The following is a 17,394-nucleotide window of genomic DNA, read 5'->3' on the forward strand; positions in this document are numbered from 1 at the left end:
AAGCACGGTAGGGCCATGCCCCCCCGCTCACCAGGCAGCTGCAATGTTGCATATCGCACTCTCGGCCTTTTATTTCCCCATATGAATCTTGAGCAATGCATATCCCACTCCCTAAATTGTTTTGCTGGAACCTCCACTGGAAGTGCTGCAAACAAATATAGCAGCTTTGGGAGGATATTTATCTTTATCGCTCTAACTCTGCTGCCCAGATCGAGGTGGAGCAGACCCCACCTCTCCAGATCTTCATATATCTTCTTGTTCACCCGATTATAATTAACTTCATATAACAATGCAAGGTCTTTTGTCAGTAGGATCCCCAAGTACTCCATTTGAGATTGATGCCATCCGAATCTATATTTAGCTACCAATTGTCTTGTGGGGTTAAAAAAGAATGTCAAGATTTGAGTTTTTTGAATGTTTAGTCTATAACCAGACAGTCTGCCATATTCTTCCAGCATTTCCCTCTTCCGGGTTTCCTAGTGCTACCAGCACGTCGTCTGCATACAAGCAAATTTTATTTTCCACGTTCCCCGTTGTAACCCCCTCCAGTCGAGTCTCTTCCCTGATGCATTGAGCCAACAGTTCAATGAAAAGGTTAAAGAGCAGCGGGCTCAACGGGCAGCCCAGCCTACAGCCACGTTGTAGTGTTATCCGATTTGAGCGGCTGCCGTTAACTTTGATCCTCGCTGCTGGAGACATAATAAATCATTCTTATACATTGAATAAACCTGTCACATAGCCCAAATCTCTTCAACACATGAAACAGAAATTCCCATCCGACCGTATCGTATGCCTTTTCTGCATCAAGCCCAATGAGAACTGTTCCAGTTTTCCCTTTAAGTATCTGGTCAATAATATGAATGGCCCTTCTGATATTATCGTGTGTTTGTCTGTTACCAATGAAGCCTGTTTGATCATCCTCAATCAGCGTGGGCATCAATGTACTTAACCTCATGGCCGAAATCGCGGCAAATAGTTTATAGTCTATATTTAACACGCTAATAGGTCTATAACCTCTAGGGTCAGTTTTATCCTTCCCTGCTTTTGGTATGACAGAGATATATGCCTCCCGCCATGATGGAGGGAGCGCCCCCCCACTCAGAGTGTAATTGAAAGAGGCCTTTAATAGTGGGATTAAGGGTTCCCTCATCTGCCTATACCACTCTGGTGGGAATCCATCACATCCTGGAGCTTTGAAAGTCTTGAGTTTTGAGATCCCAATGTTAATTTCTTCTGCTGATATTTCTCTGATGAGTTTTTCATTCTGCTGCTTACCTATAAATGGTAGATCTAAGCTGGATAAGAAATTCTGAATCTCATGCTCATCTGCTTTATCCGGTTGTGTGTATAGCTCAGCGTAATAATCTTCAAATGCTCTCTGAATTTCTTCGAGTTTATTAGTTATCTTATTTGTTTTTAAATTTCAAACTTTATGAATTGTGTTCTCCTGTTGTTGCCTCCTGAGTCTCCATGATAATAGCCTAGCAGCTTTGGGTCCTGCCTCATAACACCGTTGTCTATTATATTTTAATTGTTTTTCAATTTCCTCACTTAAAATTTTGTGGATCTCCTGTTTAACTGGCCTCATCTGCTCCAATACCTGGGGGCACCTTGTAACGGCGTGCAGTTGTTCCAATTTTCCCAAATTTTCCTGCAAATCTGACAGCTTTTTTTGCTCTCACCTTCTTTAGGACTGCACATTTTGCAATAATTTTACCCCTAAGGTATGCCTTAGCCGCATCCCATAGAATTGTAGGGTTAACTGTTCCATTGTCATTGAGTTCTAAATATGTTTTTAACTTGTGTCCCATTTCTCTTTTAAACGAGTCATTATTTAACAGACCTGTGTTAAGCCTCCATAAGGTGTTTTTGGGGCTAGCTTTAAACCCAATCTTCATAGTTAGTCCCGAATGATCAGATAAATCTCTGTCCTATTATACAATCCTTCACTCTGTGGAGATCTTTACTAAAAGTAAAAAAATAATCAATCCTCGAGTGCATATCATGTCTCGCTGAATAAAATGTAAAATTGCGTTCATTTTTGTGTAAATATCTCCATATATCTATAAGCCCCAACTCAGATAACATTGTTTTTACTTGTTCCTCTAATTTAGTTCCCCTCCGGTCTCGGCTAGTTGTATCCCATTTTGCATAGAGAAGTAAATTGAAATCTCCTGCATATATACATGTTCCAACACTTTCTGCGGCAATAAGACTGAATATCTCCTTAAAGAACCCTGCACTACTACCTGGGGGTGCATATATATTACACAGCGTGACATCTTCCTGTTCTATTTTCTCTTTCACCAACACAAATCTTCCCTCTTTATCTTTATATTCTCCAGTAAACTCAAAACCAACCTTGTTCGGTATCAGAATGGCCACTCCTCTTTTTTTCCCAGATCTATGTGAGGCATAATAAATATTTTTGAATCCCATCCTCTTCCACTTCTCATGTTCCTCCTTTGATGCGTTTCTTTCTTGCAGAAACGCATCTATCAATTAGTTTCCAAGCTAAAAAGGGAACAATCTTACTCCTCTTAATGGGATTCTTTATACCATTTACATTCAAAGACAGTACCTTTATAATACCGCATACATTCTATAGATTTCCAACTTATTTTCCTGCACCAACATAACAATACTCCCAGCCCTCAGAACACATAATAAACACACATGAACAAAGACAGAACTTGGCTTAACCAAACAAAGCAGGTCTTCCATGAGAGAGGTTTTTTTTTTCTCTCCTCTCAGTCTGGGGGGAAATGCCACAGTGTGGGGCCCCTTTCGTTTCCTATTTTAAAAGAAAAAAGGAAACTAAAAAACAAAAATAAAAAACATGTGAGTCACCTGCATCGGACCCTCACCACTCCATGATCAAAGGGGAATTGACGTGCCAAGTTCCATCACGGCCAGGGGAGGAGGCCATCCAACCATATACCCCCCTGTATTGATCAGCAGCCCGGTGCACCTGTTGTTCCGTAGATCTTATGTTCATCTTAACAGCGAAACGGGGTGGGCGGGGCAGCGGGTGTTACTCCTCCATACTGACATCCGTGCGCTGGAAAACTTTCAGCTTTTCCTGTGTGCTCCCGCGTAGATCAGCTGTATTCCCGGCGCGTCGCGGCCCAACCACGCTCGTCGGTAGCATACTGTTGATCATCTCCGCCGTAATGCCTTTGGGCTTTCTTGTGGCCACCGGTCCCACCGTGTATCCGCGTCTTCTTAGATCCGCCGCAGCTTCCTCCGCGCTATTGTATAGGACCATTCCCAAGTCAAAATGAACCCGCATTCTGGCAAGCAGGGTCTGGAACCGGATGGCGTTTTCTTTAAGTACTTTTTTAACCGGGCCATACTCTTTTCTCTTCATTTGTATGTTTTCGGCATAGTCGTGATCAAAGAAAATCCGCTTCTCCTTTATATATACAGGCTTCTTCCATGCAGCGCGTAAGATTTGTTCTTTAATATTGAACTTTAAGAAGCGCACCACTGTTGATCGGGGGGGCGCCCCCGGCGGCGGCTCCCAGCGCCCAGTGAGCTCTCTCTATCCCTAGGTTCTTCTCGCTGCCCAAGTCCACACCGTCCCCCAACTCCGATATCATCATGCTTTCCACATACCTTAGCATGGAGGTGCCTTCTATGTTCTCAGGGATGCCATATATCCGTATGTTATTACGGCGTGAGCGCCCCTCCAAATCCGTAACCTTCTCTTGGAGCTGCCTCTGGTTATCCAGCAGCTGAACAATGGCATCCCTCACTCCAATGTCCCATTTCTCCTTCCTTACCATGTTTCTTTCCATTTCTTCCAGACGTTTCCCCCACCTCCTCGATCCTGCTTGTGGCGGCGGTAACCTGTTGGTTTATCTCGCGTGTTAACTCACTCATTTGGGCTTTCATGTCCTCTTTCAAACTTGTTCTCATGAGCGATAGCTCCTTCTTCATCTCTGCCTTAAGGTCTTGCATGCCCTCCGCCACTACTTCACTCACCACCTGTCTGAGGGAGCCTGGCGCTGATGTTGAGGCCTCCTCCGCCATCTTCTCGCCCTCATGCTCGGAGCGTGTTTCGTATGTCTTGCTCTCAAGTCGCGTTTCTAAGCTTCGGCCTGGGGCTCGTCCCTTTTTATTTTTTATCTCCGCTCATTATTCTTGAGGGGAAAGTCACTTTTAATGAATTATATTCTTGAATTGCGGATTATTTTACCTATCGATGCAGGAGCTCCTGTTTATGCTGCTACTCTCGCCACCATGACACCGGAAGACCAGATGTTACAATCCCTGATAATGCATTGCTTTAAACGGAGAGAATCTTGAGGGGATAGCTGTTATGAGGAAAGGTAGCCATGAATTATAATTACGTAGTAAACAAAAAGTGTGAAGTAACTCCAAACATGTTTTATATTTTAGATTCTTCAAAATAGCCACCCTTTGCTTTGATTACTGCTTTGCACACTCTTCGCATTCTCTCCATGAGCTTCATGAGGTTGTCACCGAAAAGGGTTTTCCAACTGCCTTGAAGGAATTCCCAGAGATGCTGAGCACTTGTTGGCCCTTTTGGCTTCACTCTGCGGTCCATCTCATCCCAAACCATCTCGACTGGGTTTAGGTCTGCTGACTGTGGAGGCCAGGCCGTCTGGCTCAGCACACCATCACTCTCATTCTTGGTCAAATAGCCCTTACGCAGCCTGGAGGTGTGTTTGGGGTCATTGTCCTGTTGAAAAATAAACGATGGTCCAACTAAATGCAAACCAGATGGGATGGCATGTCGCTGCAGGATGCTGTAGTAGCCATGCTTGTTCACTGTGCCTTCGATTTTGAATAAATCCTCAACAGTGTCACCAGCAAAGCACCCCCACACCATCACACCACCTCCTCCATGCTTCACGGTGGGAACTGTGTATGTACCATGCATCTTTTCTGCATTGCACAAAGACATGGCGGGTGGAATCAAAGATCTCAAATTTGGACTCATCAGACCAAAGCATAGATTTCCACTGGTCTAATGTCCATTCCTTGTGTTTCTTGGCCCAAACAAATCTCTTCTGCTTGTTGGTTTTCCTTAGTCAAAGTTTCTTAGCAGCTATTTGACCATACAGGGAGTGCAGAATTATTAGGCAAATGAGTATTTTGTCCACATCATCCTCTTCATGCATGTTGTCGTACTCCAAGCTGTATAGGCTCGAAAGCCTACTACCAATTAAGCATATTAGGTGATGTGCATCTCTGTAATGAGAAGGGGTGTGGTCTAATGACATCAACACCCTATATCAGGTGTGCATAATTATTAGGCAACTTCCTTTCCTTTGGCAAAATGGGTCAAAAGAAGGACTTGACAGGCTCAGAAAAGTCAAAAATAGTGAGATATCTTGCAGAGGGATGCAGCAGTCTTAAAATTGCAAAGCTTCTGAAGCGTGATCGTCGAGCAATCAAGCGTTTCATTCAAAATAGTCAACAGGGTCGCAAGAAGCGTGTGGAAAAACCAAGGCGCAAAATAACTGCCCATGAACTGAGAAAAGTCAAGCGTGCAGCTGCCAAGATGCCACTTGCCACCAGTTTGGCCATATTTCAGAGCTGCAACATCACTGGAGTGCCCAAAAGCACAAGGTGTGCAATACTCAGAGACATGGCCAAGGTAAGAAAGGCTGAAAGACGACCACCACTGAACAAGACACACAAGCTGAAACGTCAAGACTGGGCCAAGAAATATCTCAAGACTGAGTTTTCTAAGGTTTTATGGACTGATGAAATGAGAGTGGGCCAGATGGATGGGCCCGTGGCTGGATTGGTAAAGGGCAGAGAGCTCCAGTCCGACTCAGACGCCAGCAAGGTGGAGGTGGAGTATTGGTTTGGGCTGGTATCATCAAAGATGAGCTTGTGGGGCCTTTTCGGGTTGAGGATGGAGTCAAGCTCAACTCCCAGTCCTACTGCCAGTTTCTGGAAGACACCTTCAAGCAGTGGTACAGGAAGAAGTCTGCATCCTTCAAGAAAAACATGATTTTCATGCAGGACAATGCTCCATCACACGCGTCCAAGCACTCCACAGCGTGGCTGGCAAGAAAGGGTATAAACGAAGAAAAACTAATGACATGGCCTCCTTGTTCACCTGATCTGAACCCCATTGAGAACCTGTGGTCCATCATCAAATGTGAGATTTACAAGGAGGGAAAACAGTACACCTCTCTGAACAGTGTCTGGGAGGCTGTGGTTGCTGCTGCACGCAATGTTGATGGTGAACAGATCAAAACACTGACAGAATCCATGGATGGCAGGCTTTTGAGTGTCCTTGCAAAGAAAGGTGGCTATATTGGTCGCTGATTTGTTTTTGTTTTGTTTTTGAATGTCAGAAATGTATATTTGTGAATGTGGAGATGTTATATTGGTTTCACTGGTAAAAATCAACAACAATGTCATAAAAGATGGCGGCGCGTGTAGACGCAGCGACCTCACGCTCTCCTGAAAATGCGGTGTTTTGTTCGTCAAGTAAGTGTCTTTCTGCAAGTGTTTTTCGTCAGTCCACGTCGGAATATGTGTACAGTCGTCAGGCTCTCTTACACATTCGGAGAAGCAAGATTTGCCAAGTTTTGAACACGAACGTTGAGATGCTAAGGGAGATAGGACTTCTGCGACAGCCTGCTAGCTGGCCTAGCAACTCACCGGACTCGCCTGCTACCCCTCCCCGGGCAAGGAGGCGTCGAAGGCGGTGCGCTAGGACAAGGAAGCGGGGCAAGCGCGGAGGTGTCAGAGTCAGGCTCGAGGCTAAGCCAACTCGCCCAGCCATACCATCGATCCTCTTGGCCAACGTACGATCTCTGGACAATAAAATGGATAACATTCGACTTCTGAGATCAGCGAATCGCAGAGTAAGTGACTGTTGTGTGCTAGTTTTCACTGAGACATGGCTTAATGACAACATTCCGGACTCGGCCATACAACTGGAGCAGCTAGCATGCTACAGAGCCGACAGGGCTCTCGTAGACGGAGGCAAGACCCGAGGTGGCGGGGTCTGTGTTTACATCCGTGACGAATGGTGTCGTGATGCCACTGTAGTACACAAACACTGCTCATCATTGGCGGAGTTCATGATCGTGAAGTGTCGCCTTTCTACTTGCCCAGGGAGATAAGTTCGATCCTGTTGGTCGCTACTTATATACCTCCATCTAGCAACAACAGCGATAGAAATGCGGCGCTGAACGAACTGTATCAGGCCATCAGTGAGCAACAAACAACACACCCAGACGGTTTCATCATCCTCGCAGGAGACTTTAATCATGCTGACCTTAAAACTGTTCTCCCAAAGTTTCATCAGCATGTACATTTTCCAACAAGGGGAGACAACACATTGGACCTGGTCTACACACAGGAAAAAGGAGCATACAAAGCCATCCCCCTCCCCCACATCGGCACCTCTGATCACCTCACTGTTATGCTAATGCCAGCATACAGACAGAGTGAAAGTCACCAAACCTGTTATGAAAGAGGTAAGAGTGTGGCCACAGGAGGCCACCTCTGCTCTTCAAGACTGCTTTGGGTCAACTGATTGGGATATATTCAAGGAAGCAGCCACCTACAATAACATCATAGACATTGAGGAGTACACAGACACAGTGAGCTCATACATCACCAAATGCATTGATGATGTTACACAAATGAAAAGTATCACAACTCGAGCCAACCGGAAGCCATGGCTAACAGGAGATGTCCACAGGCTGCTGAAGGCCAGAGACAAGGCCTTCAGAGCTGGGGATGAAATAGGCCTGAGAACAGCGAGAGCCAACCTGTCCCGTGGCATCAGGAAAGCGAAACAGGACTACACACACAAGATAACCTCCCACTTCAATGATAGCAAGGACGCACGAAGCCTATGGCAAGGCATCCAGGCTATTACAGACTACAAGCCTGCAGCGCGTAGCTGTGAGAGCGACACCACTCTGCTCAACAACCTGAACAGCTTCTTTGCACGATTTGAAGCACAGAACAACACACGCCCACAGAAAACACCACCACCTCCACACGACCAGCCTCTGTGCCTGTCTGCTGCCAGCGTGAAGAGGACACTCATCACCATCAACGCCCGGAAAGCAGCGGGTCCAGATAACATCCCTGGTAGTGTGCAGAAAGATCTGCGCAGAGGAGCTGAAGGATGTCTTCACAGACATCTTTAACATCTCCCTGAGGCAAGCCACTGTCCCATCATGCTTCAAGACTGCCACCATCATACCTGTGCCAAAGAAACCATCCCCAGCCTGTTTCAACGACTACCGCCCGTGGCACTGACACCCATTATCATGAAGTGCTTTGAACGACTAGTCATGTCACACATCAAATCCACCCTGCCTCCCACCCTGGACCCATACCAGTTTGCATACAGAGCGAAACGATCCACAGAAGATGCAATCTGCTCTGCCTCCACCCAGCCCTAACTCACCTGGACAAGAAAGACTCATATGTGAGAATGCTATTCATAGACTTCAGCTCAGCATTCAACACCATAATACCACAACAACTCACCTGTAAACTGGACAGACTGGGCCTCAGCACCTCCCTCTGCAACTGGCTGCTGGATTTCCTCAGCCAGAGGCCTCAAGTGGTGCGTGTGGGCAACAAGGTCTCAAACAGCATCACCCTGAGCACGGGGCTCCACAAGGCTGTGTGCTCAGTCCTCTGCTCTTCACCCTGCTGACACATGACTGCACACCAACCTACAGCTCCAACCACCTTGTGAAGTTTGCGGACGACACAACGCTGGTGGGGCTCATCACCAAGGCGATGAGACCCACTACAGGAAAGAGGTTGAGCTCCTGACCACGTGGTGCAGAGACAACAACCTCCTGCTAAATGTTAGCAAGACCAAGGAGGTTATTGTCAACTTCCAGAGAGACCACACCTGTCACCCCCATTGACCATCGACGGCGCTGCGGTGGAGAGGGTGAGCAGCACCAAGTTCCTGGGGTGCACATCAGTGAGGACCTCTCCTGGACCACCAACACAGCATCACTGGCCAAGAAAGCACAACAGCGCCTCTACTTCCTGCGCAAACTCAAGCGGGCAAGTGCTCCACCACCCATCCTGACCACATTCTACAGAGGAACCATTGAAAGCATCCTTTCCAGCTGCATCACTGTGTGGGGCGGTAGCTGCACTGACTATAACAGAAAAGCTCTACAGCGCATTGTGAGAACAGCTGAGAGGATAGTTGGTGTACCACTCCCTCCCTGCAAGACATCTACACCACCCGCCTTACCCGCAAAGCCATCACAATTGTCAACGATGCAACCCACCCCGCACTGTCTGTTCAGCCTCCTGCCCTCCGGAAAAAGATACAGAAGTCTCCGCTCCCGCACTACCAGGCTCACCAACAGCTTCATCCACCAGGCTGTGAAACTGCTGAACTCTCTCCCTCCCGGCTCCCAGCCAGCAGAACCACCAGACTGGCAGGAGTATAGGAAGACAGACTGGACCCTACCCCCCCCCCACCCACCCACCACACACACACACACACACACACACACACTCCACAACAAGGAAACACTCTCCACATTCCTGACTGGAAACGACTACCTCTGCATTACAATTGCACACACCTGCTGCTATATGTTTTTAGTATTTTCTTTAGCACTATTTATATTATTTATATTACTATTACTGCTGCTACAGTCTTATGCTGCATTAAAACAAAAACACTTACCAACCACAACCTGGGACTACGTCAAGTAGACAAGTACACTACTTTCCAGGGCGCACTGTGGAACACTTTATTATACGTTATGTGTAGGTCCTGTCTTGTTACATCCTGTATGTACCTAAATGTTGTGCATCTGCACTTTATTGTTGTCTATGTCTACGCATGGGACAGTGTGAAACGTAATTTCAATTCCTTTGTATGGCAAGTATATCTGAAGAAATTGACAAATAAAACTGACTTTGACTTTGACTTTGAAAAATAAATAATTGAAATGGGTATATATTTGTTTTTTGTTAAGTTCCCTAATAATTATGCACAGTAATAGTCACCTGCACACACAGATATCCCCCTAAAATAGATAAAACTAAAAACAAACTAAAAACTACTTCCAAAAACATTCAGCTTTGATATTAATGAGTTTTTTGGGTTCATTGAGAACATGGTTGTTGTTCAATGATAAAATTATTCCTCAAAAATACAACTTGCCTAATAATTCTGCACTCCCTGTAAAGGCCTGATTCACACAGTCTCCTCTGGACAGTTTATGTAGAGATTTGTCTGTTACTGTGTGGCATTTATCTGGGCTCTTATCTGAGGTGCAGTTAACTTGTGGTTTCTGAGGCTGATGCCTCAGCATTGATCCTCAGCAGCAGCGGTGACTCTTTGATAAATCTATTTAAAGTTATTTATCAACTTTTTCTTTGCTACATAATTCCATATTTTTTATATATATATCTATTTGATGTCTTCAGTTTGTATCTACAATGTAGAAAGTAGTAAAAAAAAGAAAAACCACTGAATGAGAAGGTGTGTCCAACCTTTTGAGTGGTAGTGTTTGAGTCTGTATGTATACTTTTTGACCTTGTGTGGCTTACAGAAATTAAATTAATCCTAACTTGTATATACAATTCTTTTTTCATTTGTGTTTTCTTTTTTGTTTTTGTTTTTTAACGTTATAAAAGATGTATGGTGTACAATCATTCCATCTTGGAAAAAGAACAATTCAGTGAAGTCATTAAAAGTCTAATTGTTATGGAAATGTCTGTATATTCATGTGGTGATTTATAAAATGTCTGTTGTTCTACTTGGTTCTAATCCGCTGCTCTTTCACACAAAAACAGAACAAACACCAAGGTTATCTGTTCAATTAGCAGTGTTGGGCAAGTTACTTTAAAAAAATAATTAATTATAGTTACTTTTTCTAAGAAGTAACTAGTAACTGAGTTAGTAACTGAGTTACAAGATTCTAAAAGTAATTAATCACTTGAAAAGTAACTATTGTGTTACTTTAAAAAAAAAAATGTTTAACCCTCTGGGGTCCAAAGTATAATTGGCCATTTTAACCACTTTTGATTTTACTTCTACATTTCACCTTTAAAAACTGTTTACTTTGCCTTGATTGGTATCATCCTCTTCAGCACAACCTCGCATGTCTGAATTTACAGTTATGTTTTCATTTTGACATACTGTATTAACACAATTGATCTAAAATCAGACAAAAAAACATAAAATCCGAGTAGAAAAAGTTATTTTTACTGTAACAACCACAAACATGTTTATTGAATCCTGTTTCATAACTTTGAATGCAAATAGAAATTGTCAATTTTAAAATCATATGCTCAAGTTTTGCAAACAAAGTTATTTGCAGCCACTTACATTTTACCCTTTTTTTTTTTTTTTTTTTTTTATATATATATAACCATTTCAAACTATTTACATAACAATCAGGTGTTCTGCATTCAATAAAATGCCACACAAATTATTTGTGCCACTCCAAAAATTTCTGTCCACTATAAAGGAGAACATCACAAGCCTGATACCTGCAGACAGCAGTCACCTCATTGTTCTGACACACAACACAAAACTATCCACAACACTACACACTAACTACACACACACTAAATGTCACAAATCTCTCACATCTCAAAATTCTCTCTCTCTCTCTCTCTCTCTCTCTCGTTGTCACTCCTAAAACTTCCCCCTCTTTCTAAACAACCAAATGTCATGTTCTCATATCATTTTTTTGATTGGATTGGAAAAACACGCATATATATTGCTTATCATGACTCAGGTTTTACGTGGCCTAACAGCACAATTTAAAAACTGGTATATAGCACCTTATTGCTTTGTCATCTTGAAGTGGTCATGTGATTGGCTTACCACGACTACTTTATTCTTCCTCAGTCAAACAAAAGCACTCATGCGATTGTTTTGCCCCCTAGCTACAGGTGTTGTGCCAAAAAGTCATCGCCGCCCAGCTGCTTAAAGCTGTAGCGCCCAGATTACTTACGTAGACAGCTACTTCCATGCAATTGATATAAGATGTGGTAAGCTGAAGACGGCTTCAACCATCTGTTTGTTGAAAAATAGTAACGCGACCGCACCGCATTTTCTTGTTAGTAACGGTAACGGCGTTGTAACGATAGAAATAGTAATTAGTTAGATTACTCGTTATTGAAAAAAGTAACTCTGTTATTCCCATCACTGTCAGTTAGTGACATATAATCACATCTAATTTCCACGTCTCGTATTTTAGGCTGTGGGACAGTAAGCTCTAATCTTTAAATGTGTCCAGTTTAAAGTTTCAGAGCTGTAAAGGGGCAGTTGCCACCTTTAGACATAAACAGCAGCACTGACGGCACACTCAGTGATGAAACTATAAACTGGAAATAAAATGTTTATTGTGTTCCCTAATTCATCTTGTCCTTTTAACAAGTGTTGCATTTTACTGGTATGTTTTACCATTCTTTTGAGATTTTTATCACGATTTGATAACAACTATGGAGTCAGCACTCACAGTGATAATTATCTGTGAAAGAAAGTCATGTGATCCATGAAACCCCTGTTCGTGTTGCCCTTACATTTGAACACACAGGGAACTCTGGGTTAACTTGGCAAGTTCCTTCATGTGTCTATTTATCCTGATCTCCTATGTTAGCGTAAGTGAATATATAAGGGAAAGATATCCTTTTTTCCTCATTTTTGTTTTTTGTTTTAATCTACAGGTACGTCTCCTGTGTGTGGCCACTCAGTATGGTGATCTACAGAGTGTGTGTTACCTCCTCAAAGAGGCTTGCATCCCTGTGCCTCTGGAGCCATCTAACAGCAACCCCGCTGTTTTGGCGGCGCACTATGGCCACACCGACTTGGTCAAGGAGCTACTGGATTCTATACCCGGTAGGAGTACAGCATACAGTCCAACTTTTCATCATATGTGGATATATAGATTCCCCATTTGGTAATAATTATTCATTATAAAATGAATGACGACCAACAGCGAAACACTGAACGTTGATGTGTGTTATTACTTTTAGAAATGCTATATCATGTCCGGTGCTGCCACAGAAGGTGTGTTACAGATATGGCCACTTGGTCCTTAACAGGACCATGGCAAGTGCTTGGACAACCTTTCAGATTTACAGATCACAGCAAACAGTACAGTTACAGAGTTATTCCAGACCACGTAAAAACAACTAGTAGGTCAAAGTAGCTATACATGTAAAAGAAGCCTGCCATAAACCCGGTCCCCCAGCAAGTCACAGATCACCATAAAACAATATGGAATATTCTCAGAAGGGTTATGGACAGTAACTCAAGATTATCTTCAGCAGATAAATGAACTAATAATAGATTACCTTATGAGTAAAAGAAAAAGGGACTGAACAAAAATATAATAAAGTTAAAATGAAATAAAACAGATTAAACTACAGTAGAGTAGCATAGAATGGAGTGCAATAAAATAGATTCACAGAGGTTACTTAGAGTTTCCATAGAGTCAGAAATTTTCCAGTTGACCCACGTATGTTTTATCTTTTCCAGCTTGCTAAAAAAAATGGCATCTCTCATGCAGGCCTCGTATGAGGGAGGGGAGGGACTTCCACCGGAGCAAAATCAGATTTCTGGCTAAAAGTTAAAAAGGCTTTCATAAAACACCAGGTGTCACAACATAGTGAGCAACTGAAGCAATTGGATCCAAGTGTACCTCAAGTTCCTCTGACAGTGTGCCGAAACGTTTTGACCAATAATTGTGGAGGCATGGACAGAACCAGAACATGTGCATTAGTGAGCCGGGGCTTGTTTGCATCTATCATAGGCAGTATCAATGTCAGGGTAGATTTGCTAAGCTTAACTTTTGACCAGTAGGAGTGGTGCAGCAACATTTTACGCTGAATCAGTCCATGCCTGACACTACGAGTGGACCAGGAGGAGTACATCCTCCCAAAAGTCCTGGGTGATTTCCTGACCCATGTCCTGCTCCCAGAGTGACCAAATAGCTGACACTGGGGCACTCCTTAAGCTACATGTTATGGCACACAGATTTATCAATTATTATTTGGAGGTGGAAGCAAAAGGGTGTCAATGAGTGGGGTTAAAGTTTGAGAGGGGAAATTGAGGGTTCATCCCTCAAATAAAGCTACAGACCTATAGGTGTGGGTTTGGGGGATCCCATATTTAGCTATAAATTGTTCAAAGGAAGACAAAATGCCCTGAGTATACAGATCATTAAATGATTTTATACCTGAAGCAGACCAGAGGCAAAGCTTCTATCCCCTACCGAAGCCTTAAAAACATAGTTCCTACAGATAGGAGCTTGCAAAGAAAAATTCCAGAGGCCAAATTGATTCCAGGCTTTAAGAGTAATCTTCATTGAAACATTACTGCATTGTCTGGACCACTAGAGCTATACACCATGGTACACAGGAGGAGCTTTCCATTCTCAGCCACTCTGGCATGTCAGATGCATCATTCGCATGGAGCCAGTACCGCAGTAAATTAATATAATAGATTAAGTTCAGCAGTGCCATTCCTCCCAGCCTCCTAGGTCTCTGTAGAAATATTTTACTGATCTATGAGGGCTTTTTATTCCAAACAAACCCTAGGATGATCCAATCAAGTTTGCCGAAAATGTTTTGAGGATAAAAATTGGGACACACTGAAATGGGAAGGAAAATGTTGGTAAAACCTTCATCTTAACCAGGCTTATCCGACCAACTATTGACAGGAGCAGCAGGGATTAACTTTTAAAGTTTTCCTGTTTTTTAACAAGGCGTAGGAGACATTGTGTTTAAAGAAGTTTTTAAAAATTTCCAGTAATCCCCAGATATGTAACTTTATCCAAAACTGCATTAAATGGGATTGTATGTAATGGGGAGTTGCAAGCTGCGGCATTGATTGGACAAGTTCACTCTTATCAAGATTCAGTTTGTAGCCAGAGATTGAATTGAACAAATTAAGGACAGAGAGGGCTTTTGGTATTTATCAGGCCAAGAAACATAGAAAAGCAAATCATCAGCATAAAGGGACATTCTCTGCTCATAGCCATTCCTGACCACACCCGCAGATTTGAGGATTAGATCAGAGCACAATAGCTAAAGCTTCATTAGCGATTGCAGGGGATAAAAGTCTACGTAACCTTTGAGGAAGTTTGTGGGAAAAAATATTTTTTCTTTATGTCATTTTCCTTTTAATTGTTTCAAATTATTTGATTAGATTGAAATGGATGAAGGAATAATTGTTTACTTGAATGAAAACGATCAAAATGTTTTTAAATTCACTTCAGTTTAGCTTCATTTATATATACAGTCGCCTCAAGGCGCTTTATATTGTAACCCTGCAGTAATACTCAGAAAATCTGAACACTACAAAAAGCACTTGGTCACATGCATAAGTAACTATTTAATTCAAGGTTTTTGTGAAGAAAGCGCCATATTTTAGCGACACTGTGTGTTTGTAGTGGAAAGAAGAGATGCCCCAGGAGAAGGGCGGGGACTGTAAACCTAATAAAGTACCATGGTGGTGTTATTAAGGTTGTCTTGGACAGAAAAGGAAACAGTAGAGCATCTGCATTCGCAATGTATTTTTATCAGTGACAATATATCAGTGATTTAGCAGTACAAACCTATTTAAACTGGGAGCCTGTTTATTATTTTTGATCTCATCAACTTTTCAAAAACAAATAAGTAAAAAATCACTAGCAAACAATCCTGTTCTGACTACTCCGGTCTTGGTAGGTCCATGCCTGAGGAAAGATTTGCTCAACTCGATGCTGGCCACATCTTGCCAGGAGGGTCACCTTGATGTGGTTCGTCTGCTGGTCCAGAGCTATGATGCTGACGCCAAGGACTGTGCAATCCATAGCGATGAATTTGCTGTCATCACTGGCCTGCCACTGTATGCTGCTTCACAAGCAAGTAGGGATGTACACACAAAAGAGTCTAGAAAGCAATAGAACAAATCACAAATTCAAAATAGAAAAAATGTTTTCATCCTGGAAAATGATGATAGTGACAATTTTATTTATATAGCACATTTCATTACATGTAAACTCAGCAAAACATAAAATGAACACCATTAACGAAGTGTAGCCCTGTGTGAATAGAAAGGTTCTGTTTTTGAATGTACTCACAGATTTAATTGATCTAAAGTCAGTAGGCAAAACATAAATAAATAAATAAATGTAATGTGAGAACACAACATTGCAAACATTGAGGACAGCTACAAGTAACTGGGAATCCCACAGGTAAATGGGAATCACAAAAATGCTGCTAGGAAAGCTGTAACCACCAAGTACCTGCAAAGGGTCAGGCAAGTTCTGAGGAGTCAGCTGAACGGCACGAACAAGATCCGGGCTGTCAGCACATATGCCCTGCCCATCATCAGGTACCCTGCTAGATAATAAGCTAGCCAAAGGAGGAGATAGAAGACACTGACATCAAGACCAGGAAGCTCCTGACCAGTTCCTGACCAGTATAACCCAATTTGGAATATGACTGTGATGTGACAAAATGTGGAACAAGTAAAATGATTTGAATACTTTCTGGATTATGCTTTAAAATCAATAATATCAGTAATCATTAGTAGTGCCAACACAGTTGCAAGTTATCTATGTTATGTGTACTATTATACAGTGACATGAAAAGTTTTCACAGGACTGAATCCTGCAAACAAGTACGTAAACCTTTATTGCTTCAGAAGAATTAATAGGATAAGTATCAGTGTCCATGTGCACAAACCTTGGCAGTTTGTCTGGAGCGTACAGGTGTGAGTTAACACAATTCCCAGCAAATTCACCTCAACCTCAGACTGTGCAATTAACTCCCCTGTATACCAAAGTACTTTAGAGTCAAAAGTGAAGCCAGGTGTCCAACAGTTTCCCACACACCAGCAAATCTGCAACAGAGTGTCCAGATCAAGCTTGCAAGCCTTGATGAACTGAAGTAATGCTGTAAAGAAGAGTTGGCTGGACTTCCTCCACAGTGATGTGAGAGTTAGGGTTAAATTAATGATTCAATTTAGAAAGCTGGGTGTGTTTATTTTTTCTAAGGACTGTATGTGTTTGGAGAAGTGTAATAAAATGACAACATATGGACATATAAAGTAAAGACTGTGTTTTGTTTTGTAGATAATGAGGAGATAGCTCTCTTTCTGCTGCAAAATGGAGCAGGATTCTCTTCATACACACTTATAGACCATCCAGCCTTCAGCAAACGTATTCTCAGACTGAAACTGCAGGAAACATACGAGGCAGAAGGAGACAAGGTCTGTGCTGCTTATCCAGTGAATACTGGATAAGCCGTTTAAGGAGATTACTGTTGTTGATCAGATTTTTTTTTCTTTTTTCTTATCTTCATGTTTGGTCTTCACGCCCTGTCAGATAACTATTCAGGATCTCTGCAGGACTTTGTATTGATTATAGCAAGGAGAGTTTATACAGT

The 17,394-nt window shown here is 42.7% G+C and overlaps 1 protein-coding gene across 2 annotated transcripts in view; it reads left to right on the top strand.

Annotated features, from left to right (window-relative positions):
* The window catches only part of lrrk1 (leucine-rich repeat kinase 1), a 111,879-nt gene that overhangs the window by 23,629 nt on the left and 70,856 nt on the right, over positions 1–17,394 (top strand). For both annotated transcript variants that reach the window (XM_039598993.1, XM_039598929.1), the window contains exons 4-6: positions 12,685–12,856; positions 15,691–15,870; positions 17,082–17,218. In XM_039598993.1, coding sequence (XP_039454927.1) covers positions 12,685–12,856; positions 15,691–15,870; positions 17,082–17,218 — 489 coding nt within the window. The remainder of the gene's footprint in view (positions 1–12,684; positions 12,857–15,690; positions 15,871–17,081; positions 17,219–17,394) is intronic.

The sequence above is a fragment of the Oreochromis aureus genome, linkage group 1 (assembly GCF_013358895.1).
Source record: "Oreochromis aureus strain Israel breed Guangdong linkage group 1, ZZ_aureus, whole genome shotgun sequence".
Lineage (NCBI taxonomy): Eukaryota > Metazoa > Chordata > Actinopteri > Cichliformes > Cichlidae > Oreochromis > Oreochromis aureus.